At 56.0% G+C, this 25,574-nt stretch overlaps 1 protein-coding gene and 1 pseudogene across 1 annotated transcript in view; one reads left to right on the plus strand and one right to left on the minus strand.

The window, feature by feature from the left end:
- ZC3H18 (zinc finger CCCH-type containing 18) overlaps positions 1 to 25,574 on the plus strand; it is a 50,927-nt gene that overhangs the window by 22,765 nt on the left and 2,588 nt on the right. The window contains exons 4-16 of the mRNA XM_030849475.3: positions 2,011 to 2,159; positions 2,453 to 2,545; positions 3,183 to 3,340; positions 5,945 to 6,062; positions 7,645 to 7,907; positions 19,002 to 19,193; positions 19,921 to 20,046; positions 21,773 to 21,874; positions 23,017 to 23,160; positions 23,508 to 23,567; positions 24,417 to 24,577; positions 24,707 to 24,906; positions 25,320 to 25,416. Coding sequence (XP_030705335.2) covers positions 2,011 to 2,159; positions 2,453 to 2,545; positions 3,183 to 3,340; positions 5,945 to 6,062; positions 7,645 to 7,907; positions 19,002 to 19,193; positions 19,921 to 20,046; positions 21,773 to 21,874; positions 23,017 to 23,160; positions 23,508 to 23,567; positions 24,417 to 24,577; positions 24,707 to 24,906; positions 25,320 to 25,416 — 1,863 coding nt within the window. The remainder of the gene's footprint in view (positions 1 to 2,010; positions 2,160 to 2,452; positions 2,546 to 3,182; positions 3,341 to 5,944; positions 6,063 to 7,644; positions 7,908 to 19,001; positions 19,194 to 19,920; positions 20,047 to 21,772; positions 21,875 to 23,016; positions 23,161 to 23,507; positions 23,568 to 24,416; positions 24,578 to 24,706; positions 24,907 to 25,319; positions 25,417 to 25,574) is intronic.
- LOC115848645 (proteasome subunit beta type-6 pseudogene) lies at positions 741 to 1,486 on the minus strand (annotated as a pseudogene).

The following is a 25,574-nucleotide window of genomic DNA, read 5'->3' on the forward strand; positions in this document are numbered from 1 at the left end:
CTTTATTTAGAGATATGACTGCATAGTCTTTTTTCTTTGAAACTCTCTGAGTCTCTGGGATTTTGAACCCCCTGTAGTATATATGTCCCAGGCTCTGACTTATATGTGATCTCTCAAACACTATTAGAAATTAAAAAGTTAGTCGGTTATTTTTGCATTCTCAGAGAAGCAATTTTTTTAAGCATACTTTATTTCATATTTAATTTGGAGCATTGTATTATTAAGTTGGTTTTAATACAAGTTTAAATATTCATAATGTTTAAAAGGTAAAATTTAGTGTTTCTTTAAATACCAAGTGATTATTTCTCTTTAATTTACATGATACAAGAAAAAACGTATTTTGTTGACAGAAACATTCAAATGGAATATCATGTTTAGAAGTGAATATACATTAAAAGATGGCTTACAGTTTAACTCATGCTAACCAATTGAAAATGTTTTTAAAACCACTTAGATATTGTATGCCATATTTATTTTTTAAGCCTATATACATATTACCTATTCAAAAAATTAAATTTTAAAAAAGTGATTCACTCACTAATTGATTTGAAAATGTAGACTTCTTGCCTCCCGTGCTGGAAAGTCAAGTGGTTTTCTTGAATAATCTTGGTGTTCTGTTGCTGAATAATGCTAAAAGTTGACCTTCTTAATTCTTTGTTATAAAGTATAAACACCCAATTTATCACTGCTGTCTATGTGTTTTCTCTCTAACGCATTTTTTTTTTCCTCACTGACAAACTATTTATTGAATTTTGTCATCAGTGTGGGATGTCTCTTGTCGTATCTTAGAATCCTAGGATTCAGGGAGGTGGTGAAGTGGCAGTGGTGAATTTGGGAATCTGGTCTCCCAAAAGTACCTGCCGCTCTACCCCTGATTCCGCAGTGGCTGCCAGGCGGATCACCCCTCCGCTGGAGCCATCCCGCTCCATGGCCAAAGCGAGAGCATTGGCAGTGAATTGCAGACGTTCTTCCTTGGTCATGCCCTCCCGGTAGGTAGCATCGACATAGCCATAGATATAGGAACTCCCGGAGCCCCCGATGGCAAAGGACTGTCTTACCATCATACCCGCCATGGGTACCGAATACACCTGCCCCCCTTCTTGGGGGTCCCAGCCCGCAATGATGATTCCTGCCATCAGGTCTTCTCGGTATCGGTAACACATCTCCTTAAAGAGGCTGGCTGCCGTGTGTACCAGCAGAGGCTCATTCAGCTCGATGCTGTGGAAACCAAGCTGATAAGTGGCTGCGTCAGCTACTGCCTGGGTATCGGCTGCTGAGCCTGAGCGGCAGCAAAAAATACGGTCGTGAATAGGGGTCAGCTCGTCAGTCACTCGATTGGCGATGCACGACCCAGTGGTTGCTCTGGAGTCGGCTCCTAGAACCACGCCCCCTTCAAATTGCACGGCCATGCTAGTGGTCCCTGTTGAGACTTCTCGGTTTTCCCAGTCGGGGGTAATGGCCTCAGGCCCCCAGGCTGGTGCTGGCCGTGCTCTCTAACGCATTTTTTTAAGTACCAGAAATAGCCTGAAGTGGTTTGGTGGGAGGAATGCAGTGTGCAGGGCCGGTGAAGGCCACCGTGGCATGAACGCGCAGAATTCTGGTCATTTTCGTGCTTCTGCTTGATTTCCATTTCGGTGCGGACAGACTTGAGTCAGAATAACGACCCTGTCGGTGCGCCTGCAGGTTCCCCAGGGCGCGTGTGTCCTGAGCAGCAAACCCCAAGGCAGGGCCATCCCAATCATCAGGGCGCTCTCGGGCTTCTCTGTTTCAGGGGAAATGAAGTGTTCCTATGGTGACTGTGGGACAGGGGCCCTGCGGGAGCCCTTTAGAAGGTGCCGCTCGCAGGACAGTCCCAGACCTTCCAGGCCTGCCTGCTGTGGCCTCGTGGGGTGGCCGCGACCGCGCTCGGCCCGCTGCCTGGCTGCCTGGCCCAGCACCGGGGGAGCAGGGGGAAGCTGACCTGGGCGCTTGGGCCGGGCGCCCCTTCTGACCTGGCTTTTATTTCCGTAGGGAACTGTACCTGGGGCATGAACTGCAGGTTTATACACCCTGGAGTCAACGACAAGGGCAACTACTCCCTCATCACCAAAGCCGAACCTTTCCCGCCCAACGGTGCCCCGCCTCTCGGACCTCACCCTCTGATGCCTGCCAACCCGTGGGTGCGTGAACACCTCTTTCATTGCTAGCAAATCACACCTAAGCTCTGTGACCCTCTGACTCAAAACACGCTAATACGCCTTGTATGGCAGGCGTTTCCGCCTTCTAGCTGCTCTGGTGTCTCCAGGTAGAGTTCCCCCAGGCTCAGGGCAGCTGGGTTGGGCGGAGGGAGGCTTGGAGGAGAGAGCAGGCAGTAGCCGGCTGGTGTTCTACTTGGTGTTTTTGCTCCCCCGTTTCTGTATAGATTTTAAAGTTTGCTTGCTCTCTTAACTTTTCCCTTCTCATTTTTTAACAGGGTGGGCCAGTAGTTGATGAAATTTTGCCTCCACCCCCTCCAGAGCCCCCTGCAGAGAGTGCTTGGGAACGAGGACTCCGGCATGCAAAGGAGGTAACGGAATCAGCAGAAAACCCGAGAAGAAAACTAGTGGCGGAGTTAGTGCTCCCGCTGCGGCCTCTGTGTCTGGAGAAGCCGTCCTGTCCCTGGAGAAGCGGTGCTATGCCGGCCTCCCCTCTCCCCCCCGCACTCTAGGCCGCACCCGGCCTGGGTGCCCGGGCTTACCCTTCTTGGCCCTGGGGCTGCCTTCCCTTCAGGGCGATGGCAGACTGAAGCAAAGCTGTCCCTGCCCTCGGCACACGCTCCCCGCCCCCAGCCCTGACGCGCTCCCGGTGCCTCTCCTGTCCGGAGCGCACCTACCTGCCTCCCCACTGAGGGCACGTCTGGAGCCCCCTGGTTCAGTGCCAGTACTGGGAACAGGGAGTCACCACTCTGTCACCTCTTCCCAGACCTGGGTGAGCTCTTGAGTGCAGGGTTCACTGTGTCTGCAGGGACGGGGCACTCCCGTTCCCCAGAAGGGTGCGTGGGGTCCCGTGTCCACCCCCAGCGCGGAGCTTAGGCATGTCCCCAATGAGTGCTCGGTCGTGCTCTCCTGCCACTCCAGCCCAGGCTTCCGGGGTCAGTCGGGACAGGATCCCCTTTGTTTTCCTAACAGTAACTGGTGTTGGCTTCTCTCTTCTTAAAATGGTAGGTTTTAAAAAAAGCAACCATTCGAAAAGAACAAGAGCCTGACTTTGAAGAGAAGAGGTTTACGGTGACCATTGGTGAAGATGAACGGGAGTTTGACAAAGAAAACGAAGTTTTCCGAGATTGGAACTATCGGATCACGAGAGATGTCAGAGACACAGCGTAAGGAACGGCTCTGCCTCTTCCTTCCCTGTTGAGAGAGAATTTGGTGTCCCCAGCTGCGTGGGGCTTGGACTCTGGACAGCGGCAGTGCCGAGGTGACCCAGGGCGCGCTGGGGCCTGTCCACCCGCCAGCCTGAGGATGGCCTCCCCAGGAGCATTTCAGGCAGTTTGCAGCTGACTTGCCTTGTTGTTTTGCTTCTGGGGAGGACATGCTTTAGCTCCGTGGCTCGGAGAGGTTTTACAGCTGCTCCTAAAGCCCCTGGGGCCCCGTGAATGTCCTCCCCACTTTTCCCCAAGTTCCCCAGGAACCAGGAAAAGCTGTGAAATTTGTCACTAAAATCCGGGAGTATGGCAGATTTCTTCATTGTTTCCTCCAGGCATTTTATCACTGGTCTTTTTTTTTTTTTTTTTGGCGGTACGCGGGCCTCTCACTGTTGCGGCCTCTCCCGTTGCGGAGCACAGGCTCCGGACGCGCAGGCTCAGTGGCCATGGCTCATGGGCCCAGCCGCTCCGTGGCATGTGGGATCTTCCCAGACTGGGGCAGGAACCCACGTCCCCTGCATCGGCAGGCGGACTCCCAACCACTGCGCCACCAGGGAAGCCCTATCACTGGTCTTTTAAAACAAATTGCAGAAGTACATGCGGTTGAAACACCTGTCAGCTCTTGAGGAGCTGTGTAGCGTCCCAGGTGCAGCCCTCGGCTCCCAGCACGTCTGCTCCGGGGCAGGTGCCGCTTTGTCGCGCTCACCTCTCAGGACCGAGCGGGCCAGGCCTCTCCTGAGCAGGCCGGCCCAGCATCGTCTTACCTCACAGTGACGCCGTGCATGGAGGTTTGCTGCTACAAAGCACAACCACCGATTTCTGAGCGAAACGACAGTCAGAGGCTGAGAAAGAGACCCTAGGGTTGGCTCTGCGTTTCCAAGATCACCAGTGCTTGCCTGAGCAGTGTGAGGCTGGGAGCGTCAGGAAGGCGTCTGGCTGTTGGGAATGAGAAACAGCTGTGTCACTTGGTAGAGCAGCCCGGGTCACCCCGCCAGCACCCCGCAAGTGCTGGGGGAGAAATTTCCCAGAAAGCAGCCGCTGCAGGCCACACAGACGCAGCGTGGCCTGGTGGGGGCCTCGGACCTCTGCAAGCTCTGGGCATCTGTTTCCCCCAGCAGTTTACCCAACGGGAAGGGTCAGTCTGGAGCCAAGAAGTCCCTGGAACAGCCTCCAGGGCCATCTGCTGCCGGGTGTACACTTCCCTTCCCTGCGCCCCACCCAGGGTTTGAGTCAGGGACCCGTGCAGGTCCTCTGGGTCTGTGTGTGTGAGAGCTGGGGCCTCCTCTTGCGTCTTCCCAGGGCTTAGTCAGCTGTCCTGTCCTTGTGATCGAAGGCCCACCTTTATCACCCGCACAGGGGTCTGCTCCCAGACCTCCTGTTTTATTCAGCGGGTCTGTTTCTTCACGGGCCGGGCCATCTGTGATGTTGTGAGGTCGCGGAGGGTGTGTCTTTTTTTCCTTTTTTTCCTTTTCTATCATTTGGCCACGCCGTGCAGCACGCAGGATCTTAGTTCCCCTACCAGGGATGGAACCCGTGCCCCCTACAGTGGAAGCGCGGTGTCTTTAACAACTGTTCTGCCAGAGAAGTCCCTCGGAGGGTGTGTCTATTTTTTTTCCCATGGTTTCTTGGCTTGTCTTACCTGTTTCGGTGTCCTTGTGAACCTGAGGATCAGTTGTCTAGCTGCATAAAGAAATCTCATCAGCATTTTTACAGGGATTGCCCTAAATTTGTAAATTAACAAAGGGCTTTGTAAATTAACGGACTTCTTGGTGATGTTCAGTTGTCCTTTCCAGAGACAAAGGACGTGGTCTCATTTATTCACACGTGCTTTTGTGTCTTTCAAGAGTGCTAAAGTTTTCTGCAAACAGGTTCTGCACGTTTCTGATTAAATGAATTTTGCTCCTAAATATGCTTCCTTCTTTTTGCTAGGGTGAGAGGGGTTTTCTGTACCCTCTGTCTCCTGACTGGTTATTATCTTTGTGCATAAGGGTGTTGGTTTCTGTATGTTAAGTTCTCTGCATCTGCCTTACTGGGCTCCTCTTGCCATTTGAATCGGCTTCACCGTCGTGTCTTGGCTTTTCGTGTACAGCATCATTTGATGTGCAGATTGAGGTGGTTCTGGGGGTCTCCTTGTAGTCTGACCACGGCGGTGCCTGCAGCACACGGGTGGGCTGCCTGAGAGGCACTGGGCTTCCTCAGCCCGTCCGGATCTTAACGGGAATGCCTCCCTGTTCCCGATAAGTAAGGTGCTGGCTTTAGTTCTAAAGTGCATAAAAACATGTTATCACGTTAAGAAAGGATCACTTCCTATTTTCATTGAGAAAGGGGTACTGGATTTTTGTCACAAACGTTTTCATCATCTGTAGGTGTAATCCTGTGACTTTTCTCTGTAGGTCTGTGATTTTTTTTAGTATATTCATTTTCTAATATTGACTCAGCCTTGCAATGGTGGTGTGTTATTTTTTTTAATGTGGTGTCTGAATCTTTGCATATATCTTATGTAATGTTTTTGCATTAATATTCCTAAGTGATAAGCTTGACTTTTACTTGCTCTTTTTCCAGACTTGAGCCTTATGCAGACCCTTATTACGACTATGAGATAGAGCGGTTCTGGCGTGGCGGGCAGTACGAGAATTTCCGGGTGCAGTACACAGAAGCGGAGCCGTACCATAACTACCGGGTACGTGGGGCTTACGTGTGTAGGTCAGAACTTCACTGATGGACCCGTTAAAATCATCCCTTTTTTTTTTTTTTTTTTTTTGCGGTACGCGGGCCTCTCACTGTTGTGGCCTCTCCCGTTGCGGAGCACAGGCTCTGGACGCGCAGGCTCAGCGGCCATGGCTCACGGGCCCAGCCGCTCCGCGGCATGTGGGATCTTCCCGGACCGGGGCACGAACCCGTGTCCCCTGCATCGGCAGGCAGACTCTCAACCACTGCGCCACCAGGGAAGCCCTAAAATCATTCCTTTTTTATTTATAGGACTTTATATGAGCTTAATTGTGTGGGCGTGGTGTACTCATTTCAAGCCCCGGTTGACTGTTCGTGGAGAACTAATTCGGGCCCATGGACTAACTTTGTGGTGATTTGAACAGATTCTTCCTTGGGTTAGTCTGTGCTCTTGCCCTGTTTTTCACCGGAGCTGCTGGTTGGGTGACTGATGCCAGCGGCAAGGGGTGTGTCCCGCCCTCTTGAGCACATCACTCTTTCAGGCTCCTTAGGACCACCCTTTACGGGTCGTGCCGCCTCATGCGCTGGCTGCCTGGGCCACTTCCAGCCATTGCTGTTGGTGCTTCTCTGAGATGTAGTAGATTTGTGAATATATGTGCTTCAGTCTCTGAGTCTCTGACTGTATGCTTTTGGCGTGAAGCTGCCACTTGGAAGAGATCTGTTAAAAGCAGGTTAGCAGGACTTCCCTGGTGGCGCAGTGATTAAGGATCCGCCTGCCAATGCGGGGGACTTGGGTTCGAGCCCTGGTCCGGGAAGGTCCCACATGCTGCGGAGCAACTAAGCCCGTGTGCCACAACTCCTGAGCCTGCACTCTAGAGCCTGTGCTCCGCAACAAGAGAAGCCACCGCAATGAGAAGCCTGCGCACCACAATGAAGAGTAGCCCCCACTCGCCGCAACTAGTGAAAGCCCGCGCACAGCAACAAAGACCCAGTGCAGCCAAAAATAAATAAATAAAATAAATAAATTTATTTTTTAAAAAAACAAAACAAAAAACAGGTTAGCAGTTTTTGTGCCACGACTTAAGTCACATTCGTGAGTTTTTTGGAGCAAAGGGAGCTGACTGTCGGGGAACCCATCAGATGGTGAGCTTGTGGTGAGAAGGGGCCCCTGGTTGACCACGCTGTGCCCTCTCCCCGGCAGGCAAAGCAGACTCCTCGCTGGGGCCGGCCTGCGGTTCCAGGCGCCTCGTGACAGCCGGGGCAGCCTCGAAGGGAGCAGGACCTGCTGGGGTCCCTGCCACCACGTCCCCCGGTGCCCCAGGGCCAGGCTGCCTGTGCAGAGCCCAGTCATCTCCGTCCCTCGACAAGAGCTAAGGCCAGAGAGGGCGCTCAGCTCCCAGCGGCCTGGGTGCTGATGTTGGAAGGGCAGGCTCTGCAGGGCACCCGCCGCCATGTGGCCTCAAGTCCGTTTCTAGCGCTGAAACAAGCCCGCACCCCGGCGGTTCTGTCTCCTCCTGCTCTCGTGTGTCCTCCCCGCGCCTCCCCTTCCGAGTGGCTAATCGCGGCATGTGCGTATGTTTGGCTTTTCCACGAAGGAAAGGGAGCGGGAACGAGAGCGAGAGAACAGACAGCGGGAGCGGGAGCGCGAACGGGAGCGGGATCGGGAGCGGGAGCGGCGGCAGCGGGAGCGCGAGCGCGAGCGGGAGCGCGAGCGGGACAAGGAGCGGCAGCGGCGGAAGGAGGAGTGGGAGCGGGAGCGCGCCAAGCGGGACGAGAAGGACAGACAGCACCGCGAACGCGACAAGGAGCGCGAGAAGGAGAAGGAGAAGCCCAAGGCCCGCTCCCCGCAGCCACCAAGGTGAGGCGCGTACCTTCGCCGTCCCCGGGCCTGGGGGCAGGGACGGGGGCTGCGGGGCGGGTGCGGCCACGGTGTGGCGCTCCAGGAGCTGGGATGCTGGAGCTGGAGGCCCGGGTGGAGGGCTGGTCCTCCCTGCTGGCTCTGGGCTGTGCGCTGGCAGGAGGCGCTGGGCCCAGGGCCGGAGGGGGGGCCCGGCTCTGGGGTTTCGGGTAGCCTTTTGGCAACAACGGCGCAAACACGTATTTGAGTGCCAGCCCAGGACGTGGTCCTCACCAGAAGATCATAGCACTGGCTGAAGTGTGTATGTCCTGTGTGTCTTACAACTTTGTTGAGATGTAAGTCCCATATCATTCGGTGCACCCATGTAAAGTGTCCAATTTCGGTGGTTTATACCATAGTCACAGAGTCGTGGTGCCGTCACCACAATCTTAGAACACTTTTGTCTCCCAGAAGGAAACTCATACCCATTAGCTGTCATTCCCCATTTTCCAGCCCCTGGCAGCCACTCAGCCGCTTCTGTCTCTGTTTCATATAAGTGGGGACATACAATGTGTGGTCTTTTGTGCTTGGCTCCTTTCACTTAGCATAATGTTTTCCAGGCGCCAGCCACTTCGTGGCATTTGTCAAGACCTTGTTCCTCATTATAGCCAAATACTATCCCACGTGGATGGACCACATGTTGTCTATCCATTCGTCCGTTGACGGACACTTGGACTGTCCGGACATTTTGGCGACGGTGAATGTGGACGTTTATGTACGGGTCTTTGTGTGGACATAGTTTTCCTTTCTCTTGCATATCTGTGTATCTAGGAGTAGAACTCCTGGGTCACGTGCTAAACATGCTTAACTGTTTGAGGAGCCACTAAACTTCCACAGCAGCTGCACTGTTTCACGTTCCCACCAGATACATGTGAGGGCTTGGATTTCTTCCTCACCCTTGTCGACACTTACTCTTACCCATTTTTGGGGCCCTAGCCACCCTAGAGGTTGTGGGACGCACCTCATTGTGGTTTGGTTTGCATCTCCCTAATGACTAACAGCGTGGAGCACCCTTTCATGTGCCTGTTGCCTGTTTGTGTGTCTTCTTTGGAGGAATGTCCATGTAGATGCTTCGCTTGGTTTTTCATTTGAGTTGTAAGAGTTCTTTATGTTTTCTAGGGACAAATCCTTTATCAGGTATCTACTTTACAGCTACATTCTCCCATTCTGTAGGTTGTCATTTCACTTTCTTGATGATGTCCCTTTTCTTCTTTTTTTTTAAGGAAGACCTCTTATGTTTTCCGGCTTTATTGAGATACAGCTGACATATAACATTGTGTGAGTTACAGGTGTGTGATGTGGTGAGTTGATATAATTACACATTGCAGGACAGTTCCCACAATATGGCTTGTTATCACGAGCCTCACATAATTGCCTTTTCTTTGTCAAATACTAATTGACCGGGTGTGCAGGGGTTTGTTTCTGGGCCCTGTATTCCTCCCATTGGTCTGTGTGTCTGTTTTTACGCCAATACCATACTGGTTTGATTACTACGGCTTTATCAGCTTAAAATCAGGAAATGCGATGCCTCCAGCTTTGTTCTTCTTTCTCAGGATTGCTTTGGCTGTTTGGGGTCTTTTGTGGTTCCATACAAATTTTTTTTTTAATACACTGACACCAAGCATTGTAAATGGATGGCCACAACAAAAGCAACAATGTTGCGATTACAAAACACGAAACACACTCACACTATGTCATAATATTGACATTCAGTCCAGGAATCCCCCACTGTAACAGCTCCTTTACTTTGCAGTGAAAATTGATTTGTATATTTTTTGCCTCTGAGTCCTTGTGGGATTTTTTTTATTATTATTCAAACAGAAAGTCACAAAAATTATAATCATCCTCATCAGTTCACTCAGTCCCATCTAATTAATTTTTTTTATCTTGATCTTTTGTTAGCACTTTTATGAGTTCATCAGTTTTCCATTAGAGTTCTGAAAATGCTTATTCATTCAGTTCAGCAGTATAGTCAGTTACCAGAAGCCTGTACTTGTCAGAGTCTTTTCCATCAGTTCCTTGAAGATGAAACCCTTTTATAGGAACATATTTGCAAAAGCATCAGAGTACACCCAGAACTGTCTGTAAATGACAAAAGACTTAAAAATGACCACGGTTAAAGATTTGATGAAAGTTCATAATAATTCAATTGACAAGGAAATTTAGTTATTTCTGAGATATACATTTTAAAGTAATAACTAGAATAACTAAATCCTAAATTTTAGGGTTGTTTTTTCTATTTCTATGAAAAATGCCATTGGAATTTTGGTAAGGTTTGCATTGAATCTATAGATTGCTTTGGGTGTTACAAACATTTTAACAATATTAGTTCTTCCAATCCATGAACGTGGAACATCTTTCAATATTTTGTGTCTTCTTCGGTTTCTTTCATCAGTGTTAATAATTTTCAGTGTACAGATCTTTCACCGCATTCATTAGATTTATTCCTAGGTATTTTATTATTTTCGATTATCAATAGGATTATTTCTCTTTCAGATAGTTTGTTGTTTAGTGTATAAAAACACAACTGATTTTTGTATGTTGATTTTGTATCCTGCAATTGTACTGAATACATTTATCAGTTCTAACAGTTTTTTGGTGGATGAAACAAGGCTCTCATCCCTAATTCTTGTCCATTCGTTTGGACAAACTTCCGTCCTGTGTGCAGTTCTGTTTCTGAAAGTAAATGCCAGGACTGTAATCTTCCATTTTAGTTTGCGATCAGCGCCAGATCTCACGGTTTTCATCCTCTGGATTACAATGAGCTGACCTCCTTGAACTTACTGTATTTTTTCCTAACGTTGGGCAAAGTGAGGTTTTACAGAACACTCAAGAGTAGGTCATATTTTAGACGCATTGAGAGAGTTCTTTCTTTCGTTTAATTAATTTATTTTTGGCTGCGTGGGGTCTTCATTGCTGCACGCGAGCTTTCTCTAGTTGCGGTGTGCGGGAGCTACTCTTTGTTGCCATGCGCGGGCTTCTCAGTGCGGTGCCTTCTCTTGTTGCAGAGCACGGGATCTAGGCGTGCAGGCTTCAGTAGTCGTGGCACGTGGGCTTCAGTAGTTGTGGCACACGGGCTTCAGTAGTTGTGGCTTGCGGGCCTTAGAGCGCAGGCTCAGTAGTTGTGGCGTGCGGGCTTAGTTGCTCCGTGGCATGTGGGATCTTCCCAGACCAGGGCTCGAACCCATGTCCCCTGCATTGGCAGGCGGATTCTTAACCACTGCGCCACCAGGGAAACCCAGAGAGAGTTCTTTCTTTAAAAGGCTACTTTGATGAATCTTTTTACATTACAGTAATCGCTCTTTAAGTTATCTGAAATTTATATATCCGTTTGAGTGTTTGAAGAGCTTTATTTTGATCTTTCTGTTGTTGGTCCCTTTGAAGCCCCTTTTTGGTAGAAGCCCTTTGCCCTTCTGTTCGTACCCGCCAGCTGTTCCACCTCTGCACCGTTCACCGTGAGCGTTCTGCCCCAATCTTTGCTCTGCCATTGCCCCTGACTCCAGGGCTTTACCCACTGCTCAGAGGGGTCACCCCACTCATTCCTGTCTTCTCACCCTGCTTTATTGTTCTCACAGCTCTTATCACCCCCTGACCTCATATTACTCGCTTATTTATCTGTTGTCATCTGTGGCCCTCGTAGAATGGAACCCCCAGAGGGCACTGCAGTCTCAGGGCCCGGCACAGTGGGAGCGCTCATGAGCACTTGACAGATGCCGTCGTGAGTTTTGGGTTCACGTGACACAAGAGAGCGTTCTGCTTTCCAGGTGATGGCTCGGGTCACTGCGTGTGGCTCTGTGGATTCCCGAACCACACGAGCAAGTCCACTCCTGTGCTTTCACAGTTCCTGAGCATGTTTCCTCCGGCTACAGGCCGCCTTCCCCAGCCCTACTGGGACGTCCTGCTCGTTTCCAAGGAGCCGGCCGACTCTTCCCAGGTTGATGTCTGTATTTCCAGCTCAGGGGCATCTCTACACGAGTGTGGCTTTAGGGACCCTGGGGAAGGGCAGGCCAGCTGCGTCTGCGTGTGACCACAGATCCACCCAACTTACGAGGGGTCACGTCTCGATGGACCCGTTGTACATTGAAAATGCATCTAACCTGCCAGGTGTTGTAAAGTGTGGAATAGCTCATGTAATTTATTGAACACTGTACCGAAGGTGGAAGCAGAATGGCTGTCTAGGTCCACAAGGGTTGTTTGGTTTAGCAGTTGTCTGCCCTTGTGGCCACGTGGCCGATGGAGACTCTGTGGCTTATTGCCCGGGCAGGGATCCAAATGCAGAATTCAAAGAACAGCTCCTACTGAGGGCATGACACTTTCGCACCACTGAAAGTCAAAAAATTGTAGTCAAGCCATCGTAACTCAGGGACCATCTGTAGCTCATGGGACAGGCGCCTGTGTTCACATTCCAGGGCTGCCTGGCCTCTCCACAGGGAAGTACAAGCAGATCCAAAAGGAGGGTTTTTTAAAAGGCGGTAGCACGTCTTGGCCTGGCCCCCAAGCAGCAGAACACAGTGAGAACAGCCTCCAGATCTGACGTTTACACAGCCGCAGGGTCTCCCATGAGGCAGGGCTCAGTGAGAAAGTGGCTGAACTATCGGGTCAGGGTTCAGGAAACTTCGTGAATTCTTCCTAAAATCAGATGCAGCTTTTCTCATGGGCCGATCCGCTCTGCTGCCGGCCTCTGACCTGGTTTGCTTCCTTCTGTTGGGCTCAGCTCTGCTCCCATGGGTCTCCACTCCCAGCACCTACTACCCTCGGGGCGGGTGCGGGGGGCACTCCATCACTTGGGTTAGGCTGGCTCACTGGTCTCTGGAGTCTTGAATTCCATCTTTGATCACCCTGGCTGGGGCCCCGCCAGCCCGGTGACCAGTCTGGAGGGGGGGGATTCACCAGAGCACAATTTCCAACATGGCCTCCTGTTTCCTTTCCCTTGATCAGCCATAGCTGAGTGACCACTTCTTTAGGAGGTGGCCAGATGCCCTGCTGTGCTTCCTTTATATGACCTCCCTTTTATAGAAGAGCTTGTTTATTTAGCCTTCGACAGGTTGGGAATTTTTCTTTTTTTAATAAATTTATTTATTTTATTTATTTATTTTTGGCTGTGTTGGGTTTTCGTTGCTGCGCATGGGCTTTCTCTAGTTGCGGCGAGCGGGGGCTGCTCTTCGTTGCGGTGTGCGGGCTTCTCGTTGCGGTGGCTTCTCTCATTGTGGAGCACGGGCTCTAGGAGCGTGGGCTTCGGTAGTTGTGGCACGTGGGGTCAGTAGCTGTGGCTCACAGGCTCTAGAGTGCAGGCTCAGTAGTTGTGGCGCACGGGCTTAGTTGCTCTGCAGCATGTGGGATCTTCCCGGACCAGGGCTTGAACCCGTGTCCCCTGCATTGGCAGGTGGATTCTCAACCACCTTCCCCAGGGAAGCCCCCGGGAATTTTTCATCAACAGCTGAATAGAAAGAACTTTTCTCACCTGAGACAAGAGACTGACAAAGCTTCATCCAGAAAGACCACTCGGGAAGCTCTTGTCTCCAGCCTCTGTGTGAGGGGCTCTGGACAGTGGGGCATAGTCTGTGCCGGGATCTCACTTGTGGGTCCTGCGGATGTACGTGGGGGAAGATGATGACAGACTGAGCGTGGTGATGGGTCTTCCGTTTCATCTGCAACAGCACAAGCTCCCTAAACCCGCCTTGGGGCCGGGAGAGGGAGGGAGGCGGGCGCACAGCAGGGTGGGCACTGCCTCCGCCCGGCGCCGGCAGGACCCAGGGCTCCCTTCTTACACCACCTCCGACCCCTGCCCCTCACCTGCCCGAGCTGTCGCCCTGAGACACGTGGTTGGTGAGCTGCCTTCTTCCTTTTGGCTCTTCTCCAGACCCCCGGGCCGGACGCCGTGCCGCTGTTTGGAGATGGCGCTACTCCTTTCGTCCAGGTTTGCCTTCGTAATTAGGCCTTTGGAGACGTTTTGCGCACTCTGTGGCTGGGCTGTTTCTAGACTAGAGCAGAACCTTTCAGCCAGCTCTGTGGTGGGGAAGTCCCTCCTGATCTTTCCAGCCAGGCCAGGGGCTGTGCTCTGCCGGGTGGGGCGCCGGCGGTGGTTAGGATGTTCTCGGCACAGGCAGAGGGGTTTCATTCCAGACAGAAACGGTAACCAGGACCTTCCTGCGGGGATTGCCCAGACTGCCTGTTAGCTCTAAAGCTGTCTGCTGAACGTTTGGGTGTAGTGTGAGGTTTGGTGCCTCTTGGTTGAAACGGCCCGCTTCTCATTTCCCGGGACACCAGTAGTCCTCGTGAGGGAGCGCTGTCCCCGCTTCCTCACACTCGCTGGAGCCCGGCAGGCTGTCACTTCAAAAGCAGGGAGGTGCCCTGCTCAAGCGTGCCCACCTGGGGATCTGGGGGCAGGCCAGGAGCCACTGTTCTCGAAGGCCCTGGGGGCGGGGAGGTTACTGTGCGGTTGACCAAGCAGCGGCTGGACCCCTGCCCGTGCGTCTCCGTTCGGCTCACGCTGGCCCCTGGGCCGAGGCCGCCTGGCCTTCCGCTGCTCTGGAGACAAGGGTTATGGTCGCTGCGGTCTGCTCTGACCGGTCCGTGGGACTCTGTTGTCTTTGCACAAAAGTGCATGTCAGGTTCGCTCTGCTTTGGACGCTCTTCCCTCCGTTCCCCTGGATGCCGCTGTTCCCGCTCCGGCTTCAGCTCCTGCCACGCTGGCTCCGCCTTCAGGGCCGTCCGTCTCATGTGTGCAATTCGTGGCTTTCAGGAATTTGAACACCACGAGCTGTGATCTGTGTAGACCCCCGTGGTGGTGTCGCCTGCCTTTGCTAACTCAAGGGTGTCAGACGCTCGCTCTGGACCCCTGCCACGCTGTCCCCCGGCACCTCCCACTCCACTCTGTCTCGGGCCTCGTGCTTAAGGATTAGGTCCCCGGCACTGACCTTTCTGTTAGCAAGAAAGACGCTCCCTGAGAGCTCAGGAAACCTTTCTTTATCGTTCTCATCTCATCCCAATCTATCCTGGTCACGGCTTACCTGCTGACCTGCTCTGAGAAAGTCACCGTGCCCGGGGTGTTTTCGAGGAAAGGTGTACCTGTGTTTTAACTTCGTGCCTAACGCACTGAATTACAGAGACTGCCCGACTGAGAAGGTGGAAAGACTCATGGTCTCTCACGTGTTCTGACCTAACTACAGACGTGCGGGTTGCAGGTGGATATGGAAGCAGTCAGGCCGTGGCTGCACTTCACAGTGGGAACGCCATGGGGCCTGGGGTCGGCACGGAACGGAAGGCAGCTTGGGAGTGGGCTTGGGAATGATGGGGCCTCACCTTGGAAACAAAGTTCTCACGACCCCGCCCACAAATTGAAGTCCAGCCTCGCGTTGGAGTTGAAGTATGTTTTCAGAATCTGAGGATTAAAGCAAGAGGCCTGTGGTCCCAGGTGCCACTCACTGGGCACTGCCCTCACCTTCCCAGGCCCCCTGGGGAAACTGAGTAGGAGTGAGGGGGCAGGAGCGTGAGTAACGGGGCCTCTTCCGTCCCCTTTTCATCTGCGTGCGGGACCCTGGGTGCCGCCAGCCTGGCGGAGGCTGGAGGAGGGCTGCTGACAGCCAGGCAGGTCATGCAGGCTGATGGCCGTCCTGGCTGGGGCCCTGGGAGCCGGCTCCACGTCCACCGGGCCCCGGGGCGACATCGTCCAGCGCTTGGGAGGCCAGCAGCTTCGAGGGGAAGGGCTGAGAGAAGGCCCTCGGGAGGCGTGAGCGAGTCCAGTCGGGAAGAAGCCACCTGGGTGCTGCCCGTTCCCTCTCCCTGTGCCTCTCCCGCTCTTTCACCCTTCCATCTTAGAAGAGAACCTTCCTCCTTTTTATCTTTTCTTATCTTTGACCCCAAACTGGGCTTGCTGCTCAGGCTGGAGTCTGCAGACACCCTCGCTGTGGCCTGCTGTGCCTCTCACCTCCGCCCTGGCATCGTACGGGGCCTCGGGGGCCCTTTCTCCTCAGAGTCCCTCTCTTGTGGCCTTGAACAAAGGGTCAGGTGCCTGGAAGATAAGATTGTTGTGTGGCCATGGTGGGGTGGGCTGCTCGGAGATCCCTGGAGGGTGTTTCCCCCTCTCTGTTCAGAATGCAAATTCCAGATCTGTCAGTTTTCGATGCCAGCGTGGCTGGCAGTCGTCCCCCTCCCAGCTGTCCCCGCTCCCTCGGGTTTCCTCCCGTGCATCCCCAGCTTCCCGTCGTGGAGCGGCCCGTGCGCCGGCCTTCGGTGGCTGGCCCGTGGGGAGAGCCTGGCACGCCTGCTCTTTACTGCAGTCCAGTATAGTTGCTTGTCTGGCTGCCAGGCTTTCCAGGTCTCTTTCGGCTCTCCTCTGGGGTGTTGTCAGAAAGCAGAGGGACAGGCTGCGTGTCATGGCTACCGACCTAGGCCCCATCCTTTGTCACGGCTCCCCCGATGCCTGAGTTGGGAGCTGGCCTGCTCTGCCTCTTCCCCGCCCTTCCCCAGTAGTATAGGAACAGTTTCCCAAAACAGGATTGTTCATGAACTCTGTTGACACTCCGAACTGACCTGGCTGCATCGTGAAGCACACCGTTGGCTTCTGTCTGTTTCTCCCTGTGTTAGAAGAGCCACAGGTTGACAGAGCTGGGCCATTCTGATGACTTATGAAAAACCTAGTGATCAAGGTGTTCCGCTTTCTGTTGCATTTTTAGAATGAGAACAACACAGGAAGTGTAAGGGTGAAAGCTGCTTGGGATGGCCCGGGCCAGGCCAGTCATCAGGCGGGTTTCACTCCCTTCCTGGACACTTCCAGGAGGACTCACTGAGGAGCTGATGGGGCAGTGGCGCTCAGCATTTGCGGCTGAGACTATAGGGATCTTATGCCTCAGTTTCGTGTGTCCTTGGGGCGATTTTAAATGTTGGGTGTTGTTCCTGGGGTGGGACTCTTAGCAAATAGTAGGTGTAGAGCTTGCTCGTTGGTGGATTGATTGAAAAGTGCTGAAAATATCAACAGGTGTTGGTGGTTGTATGTTATGACGTAATGTAAGTAGATGCTGGTGATACAAAATGTATGTAATTCTACAAATCTGGTCCCGAAGGCAGGAGCACTTTTGAACAAAACTGTGATGTTTTGTTGGCACCCATAGAAGGTGGGAGTCGAAGGCAAGACACAGCTCTTAAGTCTGACAGTGCTCTAACCCAGAGCCCAGCAGGGTGGGGGCAGGGCTGACAGGCACCGCTGCCTTGTTCTTTAGGTCAACGGACAGGACACGCCCAGAACCGTCTGAAAATTGAGAGTATCTAGAATTGTGACAACGCTGTGGTCCTGTGTGCAGACAAGATTCTAGAATAGGGGAAGACAGAGTAATGGGGGAGCACAGCCCCTCGGAGTAAGAATTTATATGCCCCAGAGACGGCATCGCCCACAAGCCATTCTGGAACGGAAGTGGGTCCACTGGCCTGCGGGACGGCGGGCAGGAACGTGCACCAGGGGGTTAGAGTAGCAGGTCTAGAGCAGGTAGAAGCGAGTGTGGCTTAGAATGGAGAAGGCTCTGTGAGCCTGGAGGAAGCTGTTACACTTGTAACAAGCGTTAGCACCACCGGCGCAAGTGAAAGCCAATGGCCTGGGAGAGATACAGGACGCAAAAGCGATCCCAGGAAACTGGCCAAGAACAAGACACAACCAGAGCTCAGGTGGCCTCCCCGCCGCCAGGTGCCGCTGCACAGATGGGAGCCCATTTCTGTGCGCGGAGCAGCCAGGGCTCAGGTTTACTTTTGCGTCGGCTGCGCTGTGGCGCCCCCCACCGGTTACACGGGAGCCCAGAATTGATGAGAGGGAGGGAAAGCAGGCACCCCCGCCGTGCTGAGTGCAAGCTGCTTCACTTGCAGGGAACGTGACAGTTTCCCAAGAACCTGTTAAACGCTCTCCTCCTTTGGCCCACTGATTCCCCATCTTAGGAGTTTGCCCTTGGAGAAACATGATGCCCATAAAGATTTATATAAAGGGTGATTTTCTTGTTCTTTGTGTTTTTTAAACACAGAAACAGCTAACCGTAGAGAAATGTCTAAATTACATAGCACCTGACAGTGAACTCCTGCACCATCAGGGAGGCCAGCTCCGGGTGGAGCAGTCCCCAGGTGGTCTCAGCTGTGCTTCCAGGGTTCATCGCGGGGAATGAAATAGAGGCAGAGAGGAAATTCAGAGGTGCTAAATGGTGGCTGACCCCAGAGAGCGAGATCCTGGGGTTTTTATTTCTCTGTTTTTACTTTCTGTGTGACTTTTTAATTAGTGAACATCACAGGGCCAGCAGATACCTTCATACTGAACTGTTCTGGGACCCTGTGCTCTGGCTCCCCGTAGAGCAGGGGTGCTTTGGTGTGGGGTGCAGGGCACCCTGGCTTGGAGCTGAGCCTTGTCTCCAGTGCTGAGCTGCTGCCGGGCCCCTGCTCCCACTCCCCTGCGCGGTTTGGCCTTGTTGCGTTCCCGGCTGGTGGTGAGCACGTGGGGAGTCCGCGTGCCGGTGGCTTGCTCACGGGGCCCAGCAGGTCCTGCTGTCACCAGCCCGCTGGCCCTCAGTCCTGATGCTCTTCGTCACAGCGTTGACCTGTCCTGCTCTCGTCCCTCTCGCTGGGAAACGATGTTCTTTCAGTGAATTAAACCTAAGAGGACAAAGGAAATGTGTAAGGCTTGGGTTTAACTCGTTTGCAGACAAGGAGTTCCTCAATCCCTTGAGCTTCCTAAGTGCTGGTGTGCGGCCACTGTGCACCAGCTCTAGAGAGAACGTGCCAGGCCCCTTCCTCCCTGTGCTCCCAGAGCCCATGCAGCGGGGAAGGCGGGGGTTCTGGGGGAGGATGGCGCCGGATGGCCAGCTACCCTGCGGCCCTGGAAGGCACCGCTCGTGGAGAGAGCCCCGCGTGTCTGGTTCCAGGTGAGGTCTCCCATAGACAGAGCACCTGCTGCCCTGTGTGTCCGGCGTTCCTGGAGTGAGCCGTTAGGTCACAGTCTCTCCTCTGACTCAGTTTCTTTCACCAAACGGCATTGCTGTCTGCCGGGAGGTGGCCCTAGACCTGCTAACCCCTCTGTGATTTCAGCCGTCAGGCTGAGCCACCAAAGAAGGAGACGGCCTCTGCCGGGCCCCAGGTGAAGAGAGCCGACGAGTGGAAGGACCCCTGGCGCCGGTCCAAGTCTCCCAAGAAGAAACTTGGGGTATCGGTCTCCCCTAGCCGGGCACGACGACGTCGAAAAACGTCAGCCTCGTCGGCCTCTGCGTCTAATTCCTCCAGGTAAGGAGGCAGGGAGGCCAGCGGGACCGAGCGGCGTCTGTGCTCCGCGGGGCTGTGGCGTGGCTGGGTTCCAGAGCCTCGCTGGCTGACAGGACTGACACTTCACCCTGGTGGGGCTTCTCATACCCCCCGGAGCCGTGTCAGCCGGGTGCAGGCCGCCCAGAGTGGAGCACAGACCTGGGCAGGGGGCAGCGTGGGGAGAGACGCTGCTGGGGGGAAGACCAGAAGAGCAGCCTGGCCCCAGTGTCTAGTCGGTCCACCTGTCGCCTCTGAGTTTGGGTCAGCAGCTGTGAAATCTGTGTGTGTAGTAGGTCTGCACAAACAAGTGAGGATGCTGCGGGCGGTGAGAGCGGGGGCTCTCCCTTAAGAGGGCCAGGAGGGGCCTGCGGAGGTGGACGGGGCCTGGACGTGTCTGTGGACTCAGGGTTTCCACTGCCTGCACTGGTGGACACACAGATGCACACGCGTGTGTCCGCCCGGGTCAGACACACTCACCTACACACACGGGCACACGTATCCTGGCTCTGTCCCCCGAGGGCCTGGGAGCTGTGTCACCGGTGACAGTGAGCACACCCAGCACCCAGGTCTTACTTTCTAAGCACCATTCCCACGAGCCAGGGGACTGGAGAGCAGCGTCTGTCCGCGAGGCAGCCAGAGGGCGGGCATGTGTGTGCGAGCCGGGGCGGGCGGAAGGAGACCCCGCCTTCTCTTCTCCCCTGGGCTGCAGGTCGTCATCGCGGTCGTCCTCCTACTCTGGCTCCGGCTCCTCCCGGTCCCGGTCCCGGTCCTCGTCCTACAGCTCCTACTCCAGCCGCTCTTCCAGACACAGCTCGTTCTCAGGCAGCCGCTCCAGGTGCGTCCCTGGGGCCCAGCAGGTGTGGACAATGCCGGCTCATCCGGGTTCCTGCGTGACGGCAGCTTTCTGCTTTGACGGGGGCCTCCAGGTCCTCATTGCTTGAGGAGGAGTCTCGCTAGGTTAGGTGTCTGGTGAATTCTGAAGAACACACAGCGAGGGGCTGAGGAACCAACACGGGTGCACGTCAGGCCTCACAGCCCACACCGATGTTGGCCTGATTGGGGGCTGTGCTCATAGCACAAACGAGGCAGCCACGGGGTCAGCGCCAGCTCGGGTGACCTCCTGTGGACCTGCACTGGCCACACGTGGTGGGTCACATTCCAGCACACTGGAATTTTGGAGTGTGCGCAACCCCTGTTTGGGGGGCTCAGATACAGAATGTTTCCATCTTCACAGAAGGTGCTACTGCCCTATTCCAGAAAGGTCGGGAGTATTTCCCCACTGAAAATAGGCAAACTGCTTGGAACGTTAGAGAATTTCTGGTCATCGCCTGGGTGGGAGGAGTCACTGGTTCGCATGAGGAATAGGAAACACTGACCCCGTTTTTGCCTCTTCAGCCTTTTCAACAAGTGCAGGCTGCCGTGTGCGCCTCCGCCCCCGGTGCCACCCGCACACGGACCCAGAGTCACTCCCCCGCCCTCTCTGCCTCCTGCCAGCCTGAGACGCGCAGGTGGGGCCGCACCCAGGACAGGTCTGGGACCAGAGGGAGGCTGCGAGTGGAGGGGGCCGCCTGTGTGGCTCTGTCTCCGCGGTCGCAGACAGGCGCAGCTCTCCCAGGGGCCGCAGCAGGGCGTGGACCCACCCCTACGCGCTCACATGCCCACCACGCACAGACCCACACAGACACACGTGCCCCCCGCTTCCCTGGGGAGCACGTCACAAAGTGTTCTTGGGTAAACTGATGGGTCCTCCTGCGGGGTCTGTGGCCCCCAGTGGCGCCCCTTCCTGGCAGGCTGTCTCACCCTAGGACAGCGTAGAGCGGGTGGGAGCAGCGCAATTGAAGCTGTCGCGTCTGAAGGCCACGTTCTTGTGTTCGTGGACTTAGATGACAGCTGGGCCTGCCTTTGCTGAATGTCATCTTGTGCTGAGTGACAGCTGTGAGAAAGGAAAGCCAGCCTTTTGTTAAGGGTATCCAGAGGGCCAGCTGTGGGCACTGGGCCTCACGGCCGTCCTGCCAGGAGTGTAAGCAGTGCCTGGGTGTCCAGGGGAAGGCTGCCTGTAGGAGGCTGAGAGGGAGACAGCGAAGATACCGATCATCAGTGGCAGGAGAAGCCTTCTGTGGTTTCACGTGAAAAATAAGGCTGTTGAGCTGTGGGGAAGAAGCCTGGAACCAAGCTGATAAATTTGGGGGTTCTGGAAATCCAGGGTGTGGGGGGCTTACCTGAGTCTCCCCTCTGTGAGCACTGGGTGACACGGAGACAGACGGAAGAAGGCCCTGTGTGTGGTCTGTATACGGCTGAGCCGTTCTCACAAAGTCGGGGGCGCTTTCTTCGCTACTTAACCTTCCCCTCAGGTTGTGTTTGCGAGCCCCGCCGACTGTCCCAGGGCCTCCCCGCCGGCTCCCAGGTGATGGCTGATGGGGTGCTGCCTGCCCCTTGGCACCTCTTTTCCCCGTGACGTGCATCTGAGGAGATGACCGAGACCTGTCCGAGGCTGAGCGGTAGCCCCTGCGGGGGTGCGGCCGGGCGGAGCGCCTCCTCTCACCTCGGTTCACTCCCTATAGGTCCCGGTCCTTCTCCTCGTCCCCGTCCCCGTCCCCGACGCCCTCGCCGCACAGACCTGTCAGAACCAAGGGGGAGCCGGCTCCGCCTCCCGCAAAAGCAGGGTGAGTGCTGCGGCGCCCCGGGAAGTGGGCAGGGGCGCAGGGCGTAGGCCTGGCCTCGCGCTTCCTGGCTGTGGGCCAGGACATCCGTGCTCCAGCGTGCTCACTCTGGCGCTGGAGCCTCACTTGTCAGGAGCCAGTGCGGCACGTGAGGGCCCCTCGCCCTGGGGACCTGCTGTGCTCGGCCCTGGCTGTGTCCGTGGCAGCCTCAGCCCTGCCGTCCTCCCCTTGTCTGCTGCTCCTGGGACTGGTCACATCGATCCTTCTCAACAGATGTGGCGACGGGAGGGGTAGAAGCATCTAGGACTTAGCACACCAACCTCACAATACCTGGCGTGCAGGGTTGGGGTGCATGGTCCGCCGGGTGAGAGTACGCTCCGCTCCTGCGGCTCTGCCAGGCGCGAGGCCCGTCCTGATGTTGGCCGTCCCCACGCGCGTCTGGCCCCAGCCCCCATGGCAGGTTTTCCTCCTGAACGGGGTCGGCTCCCGGGCCTCAGGCTTAGGGAGTCCTGGGCAGCTCGCTGTTAGAAAGGGAATGGTGTTGGCATATGACTTAGGCCCCAGGCACCGCACCCACCTGAACTGTACTGTTGTGGGGGGACCTCGAGCACAGTGCAGGCGCTTCGGGTCCCCAGGCTTCACGCAGATGGCGTCGGGCGGGGTAAGTGCGGGTCTGCCTCCTGGTCGGCACGGGCTTGGATTCAGCCCTGCTGCTGTGCTGAGCAGCTTCCTCTAACGCAGACTCTGCTTCCTGCTGGCGTCAGCGTTGCTGGCAGGGTCTGCTCTGTGGCCCATCTGCCCTGTGCGTGTTCAGGGCGCTTAACAAACTGGCAGGGTATCTTCCCCACGCAACGGTGAAGAACAGCTTGGGGGCCATTTTCCCGACTCCCCTGGGGTCCCCAATTACTGAGGGAGCACAGCCCAGCTCTCGGCACCGCTCCGGGACTCTTCAGCCGGCCCCGTCTTCCTCCCTGTCCTTTCTTGGAGGGGGAGGCCATGGGATGCTCAGTGTGGGGTGGGGGTCCGCGGGAAACAGCTCCTCACAGGGGAGTGTGCGCATGCACTGCACGCGCCCCGAGGTCGGCCGGCAGGGCCGCCTCCGCCTGCCCAGCCGGGTCTGACCCTCCCTCTGTCCCACGTCACAGAGAGAAGCTGCTGAAGAAGCCAGCCCCACCTCCAGCCCCACCGCAGGCCCCCAAAGCCACCGCTCCTGCCCCCGAGCCCACCAAGCCCGGAGACCTTCGGGAAGCCAGGAGGAGGGAGCGGCAGGCCAGGAGCCCGCCCAGGAGGTGAGTGCCCCGGCCTTCCAGGGCTGGCGGAGGGGTGCTCGCAGGCAGCGGAGGCCAAGGACCGCGGCACGTCGCCGAGCCTCGGTGTCCCCAGCAGCTCGATGGCTGCGAGGGGCCCGGGTGCTCCCTCGGTGCCAAGCTCCCCCGTGCGGGATGCACAGCGTGAGCGGAGCTGGCCAGGGCTGTGGTTGGCTCACTTTGAGCGAATCAGAGCCCCGCCCACTGCCCGGTCGGTGGCGAGTCACTGGGGGCGCGTTGGTCTCAGGCCAGCGAGCCCCGGCTTGGAGGAGCACCCGCGTGTCAAGGCCACAGAAACGTGAGCAGCCGGGCTCTTGGTTGTGTTGTAGGCGGACTGTCAGCGGCAGCGGCAGCGGCAGCAGCTACAGCGGTTCTAGTTCCAGATCCAGGTCATTATCACGTCTCTCTGGCCCCGGTCCCATCGGCATCTGCCTCTGTCCCCCCAGTCAGGGTCCAGGGAACCCCGGGAGAGGCCACGTTAGGTGTGAGCACCCTCCTCCCTCGGGTGGCGGCACCGTGGGTCCGAGGAGCTGTTCCCGAGCCGCTCCGGCGAGGAGGGGGTAACGGGCTGAGGCAGCTGGGGGCGGCCGATCGAAAAGATCTGAGGAAAGAGCGAGCAGAAGAGAATGCTGCCGTCTAGTTGTTCAGAGAGCAGGCGGCATCGGGTCAGTCCTTAGGGTCCTTGAAGCCGCTTTCCTCCTTCATTTGCAGGCAGCAGGTGGTGTATATACATTTGCCCAGAGCTGGCAGAGTGGGTCTGGGGTGTGTTAAAGAGCAAACCTTTCCAAAAGGCTGGGCTCTTCCCTTCCGTGTTGCAGCCTCCACACACCTTAGGACGCAGTGCCGCCGCTTTTCTCAGAGGGCGGGAGTCCCTGTGGAGCCTGGGCTGTGAGGGCCCAGGAGATCGGCCACGTTCGGCGCCTCCTGAGCGGCCCGTTGGGTTGTCTGGCACAGCGTCTGCTCGCTCTGTGGCCCATGTCCGCCCTCTGTTGTGCCCCGCCGCCAGGGTGGGTGTCCAGCTCTTGGTCACAGTCAGCCGTGTGTCCCTGCCCAGCTAACAGCACAGTCGCCTGTGAGCACGAGGGCCTGGCCACAGCCACGTGGGCGTCCCCTCCCTGGGCGGCACCTATAGAGTGCCCAGAGCCCCCCACATCTCGGGCTGGGTGGGTTCCCCTTCCCTGGGAACAGGAATCGGGTCTCGGGCTGGGGCCGCGGTGCAGACGTGCTTGTGCGTGCAGGTCCCTGAGCGTGAGCAGCGTCTCCTCCGTGTCCAGCGCCACGTCGAGCAGCAGCTCAGCGCACAGCGTGGACTCGGACGACATGTATGCGGACCTGGCAAGCCCCGTGTCCTCGGCTAGCTCGCGGTCCCCCACCCCAGCCCAGACCAAGAAGGAGAAAGGTAGAGCCTGTGTGCAGGGGAGGGGGCGTGCAGCGGCCCCACGCTGCCAGTGATGACGCCTCCCCCAGACGGCACGCGGGCGGCCGCCTCAGCGGAACAGAGGCTCTGATGGGCGTTTCTCACGGGCAGGAAAGTCTAAGAAAGAAGACGGTGTGAAAGCAGATAAGCGGAAGCGGGATCCGTCCACGCAGCCGCCCAAACCCTCGAGAACCCCCGCGGGCGGCAGGTCCTCCCAGCAGCCCACGACCCCCCAGCAGGCGCCGCCCGGCCAGCCCCCACCGGCCACGTTCATCGCCCACAAGGAGATCAAGTTGACTCTGCTGAACAAGGTGAGGCCGTGGGCGGTGCTGCTGGGGCTCTGAGGCCCAGGGCCGGGCCAGCAGGCGGCTCTCCACGTCACCCGTTTCGTCCTGCCCTCGTGGCCAGCCCTGTGGGCAGTGCCTGTGGGCACAGGGTAGATGGGAGACGGGCCGGTTCCCACACGGCAGCCCTGGGACCTGGGGCAGGGAGCAAAGCAGACTTGGCCTCTAAGTTGACATCCGCGATGCCCTGAGAGACCGGAAGGCCTGAGTCCCACCCCTGGCGTGGAGGCCTCGAGACCGTGGGCCCTGCCCCCCTTGGGGCCACGTGGCGCAGGAGCCCCAGAGGAGTGCCTGCAGCGGCGGAGAGCAGGTGGCCGCCTGCTGCAGGGCCTGTGTTCGCTCAGGCCCTGGTCCTCCTCACAAACACCCCGTCGTTCCAGGCTGCTGATAAAGGGGGCAGGAAGCGCTACGAGCCCTCGGACAAGGACAGGCAGAGCCCACCTCCAGCCAAGCGGGCCAACCTCTCCCCGGACCGAGGTGAGCCTCCCGCGTCTGGAGCCGGCGCCCCATTCACCCTTGAAAAGTCTCGAGGGCCTCAGGGACTTCTGATTGAGTGGGTCGTGTCTATCGACATTGATAGTTTCGGAAGTTAAAACTATATATAATACTTACCTTTAAATATAACATGGGTAAGA

Source organism: Globicephala melas, chromosome 19, assembly GCF_963455315.2.
Source record: "Globicephala melas chromosome 19, mGloMel1.2, whole genome shotgun sequence".
Classification (NCBI taxonomy): domain Eukaryota; kingdom Metazoa; phylum Chordata; class Mammalia; order Artiodactyla; family Delphinidae; genus Globicephala; species Globicephala melas.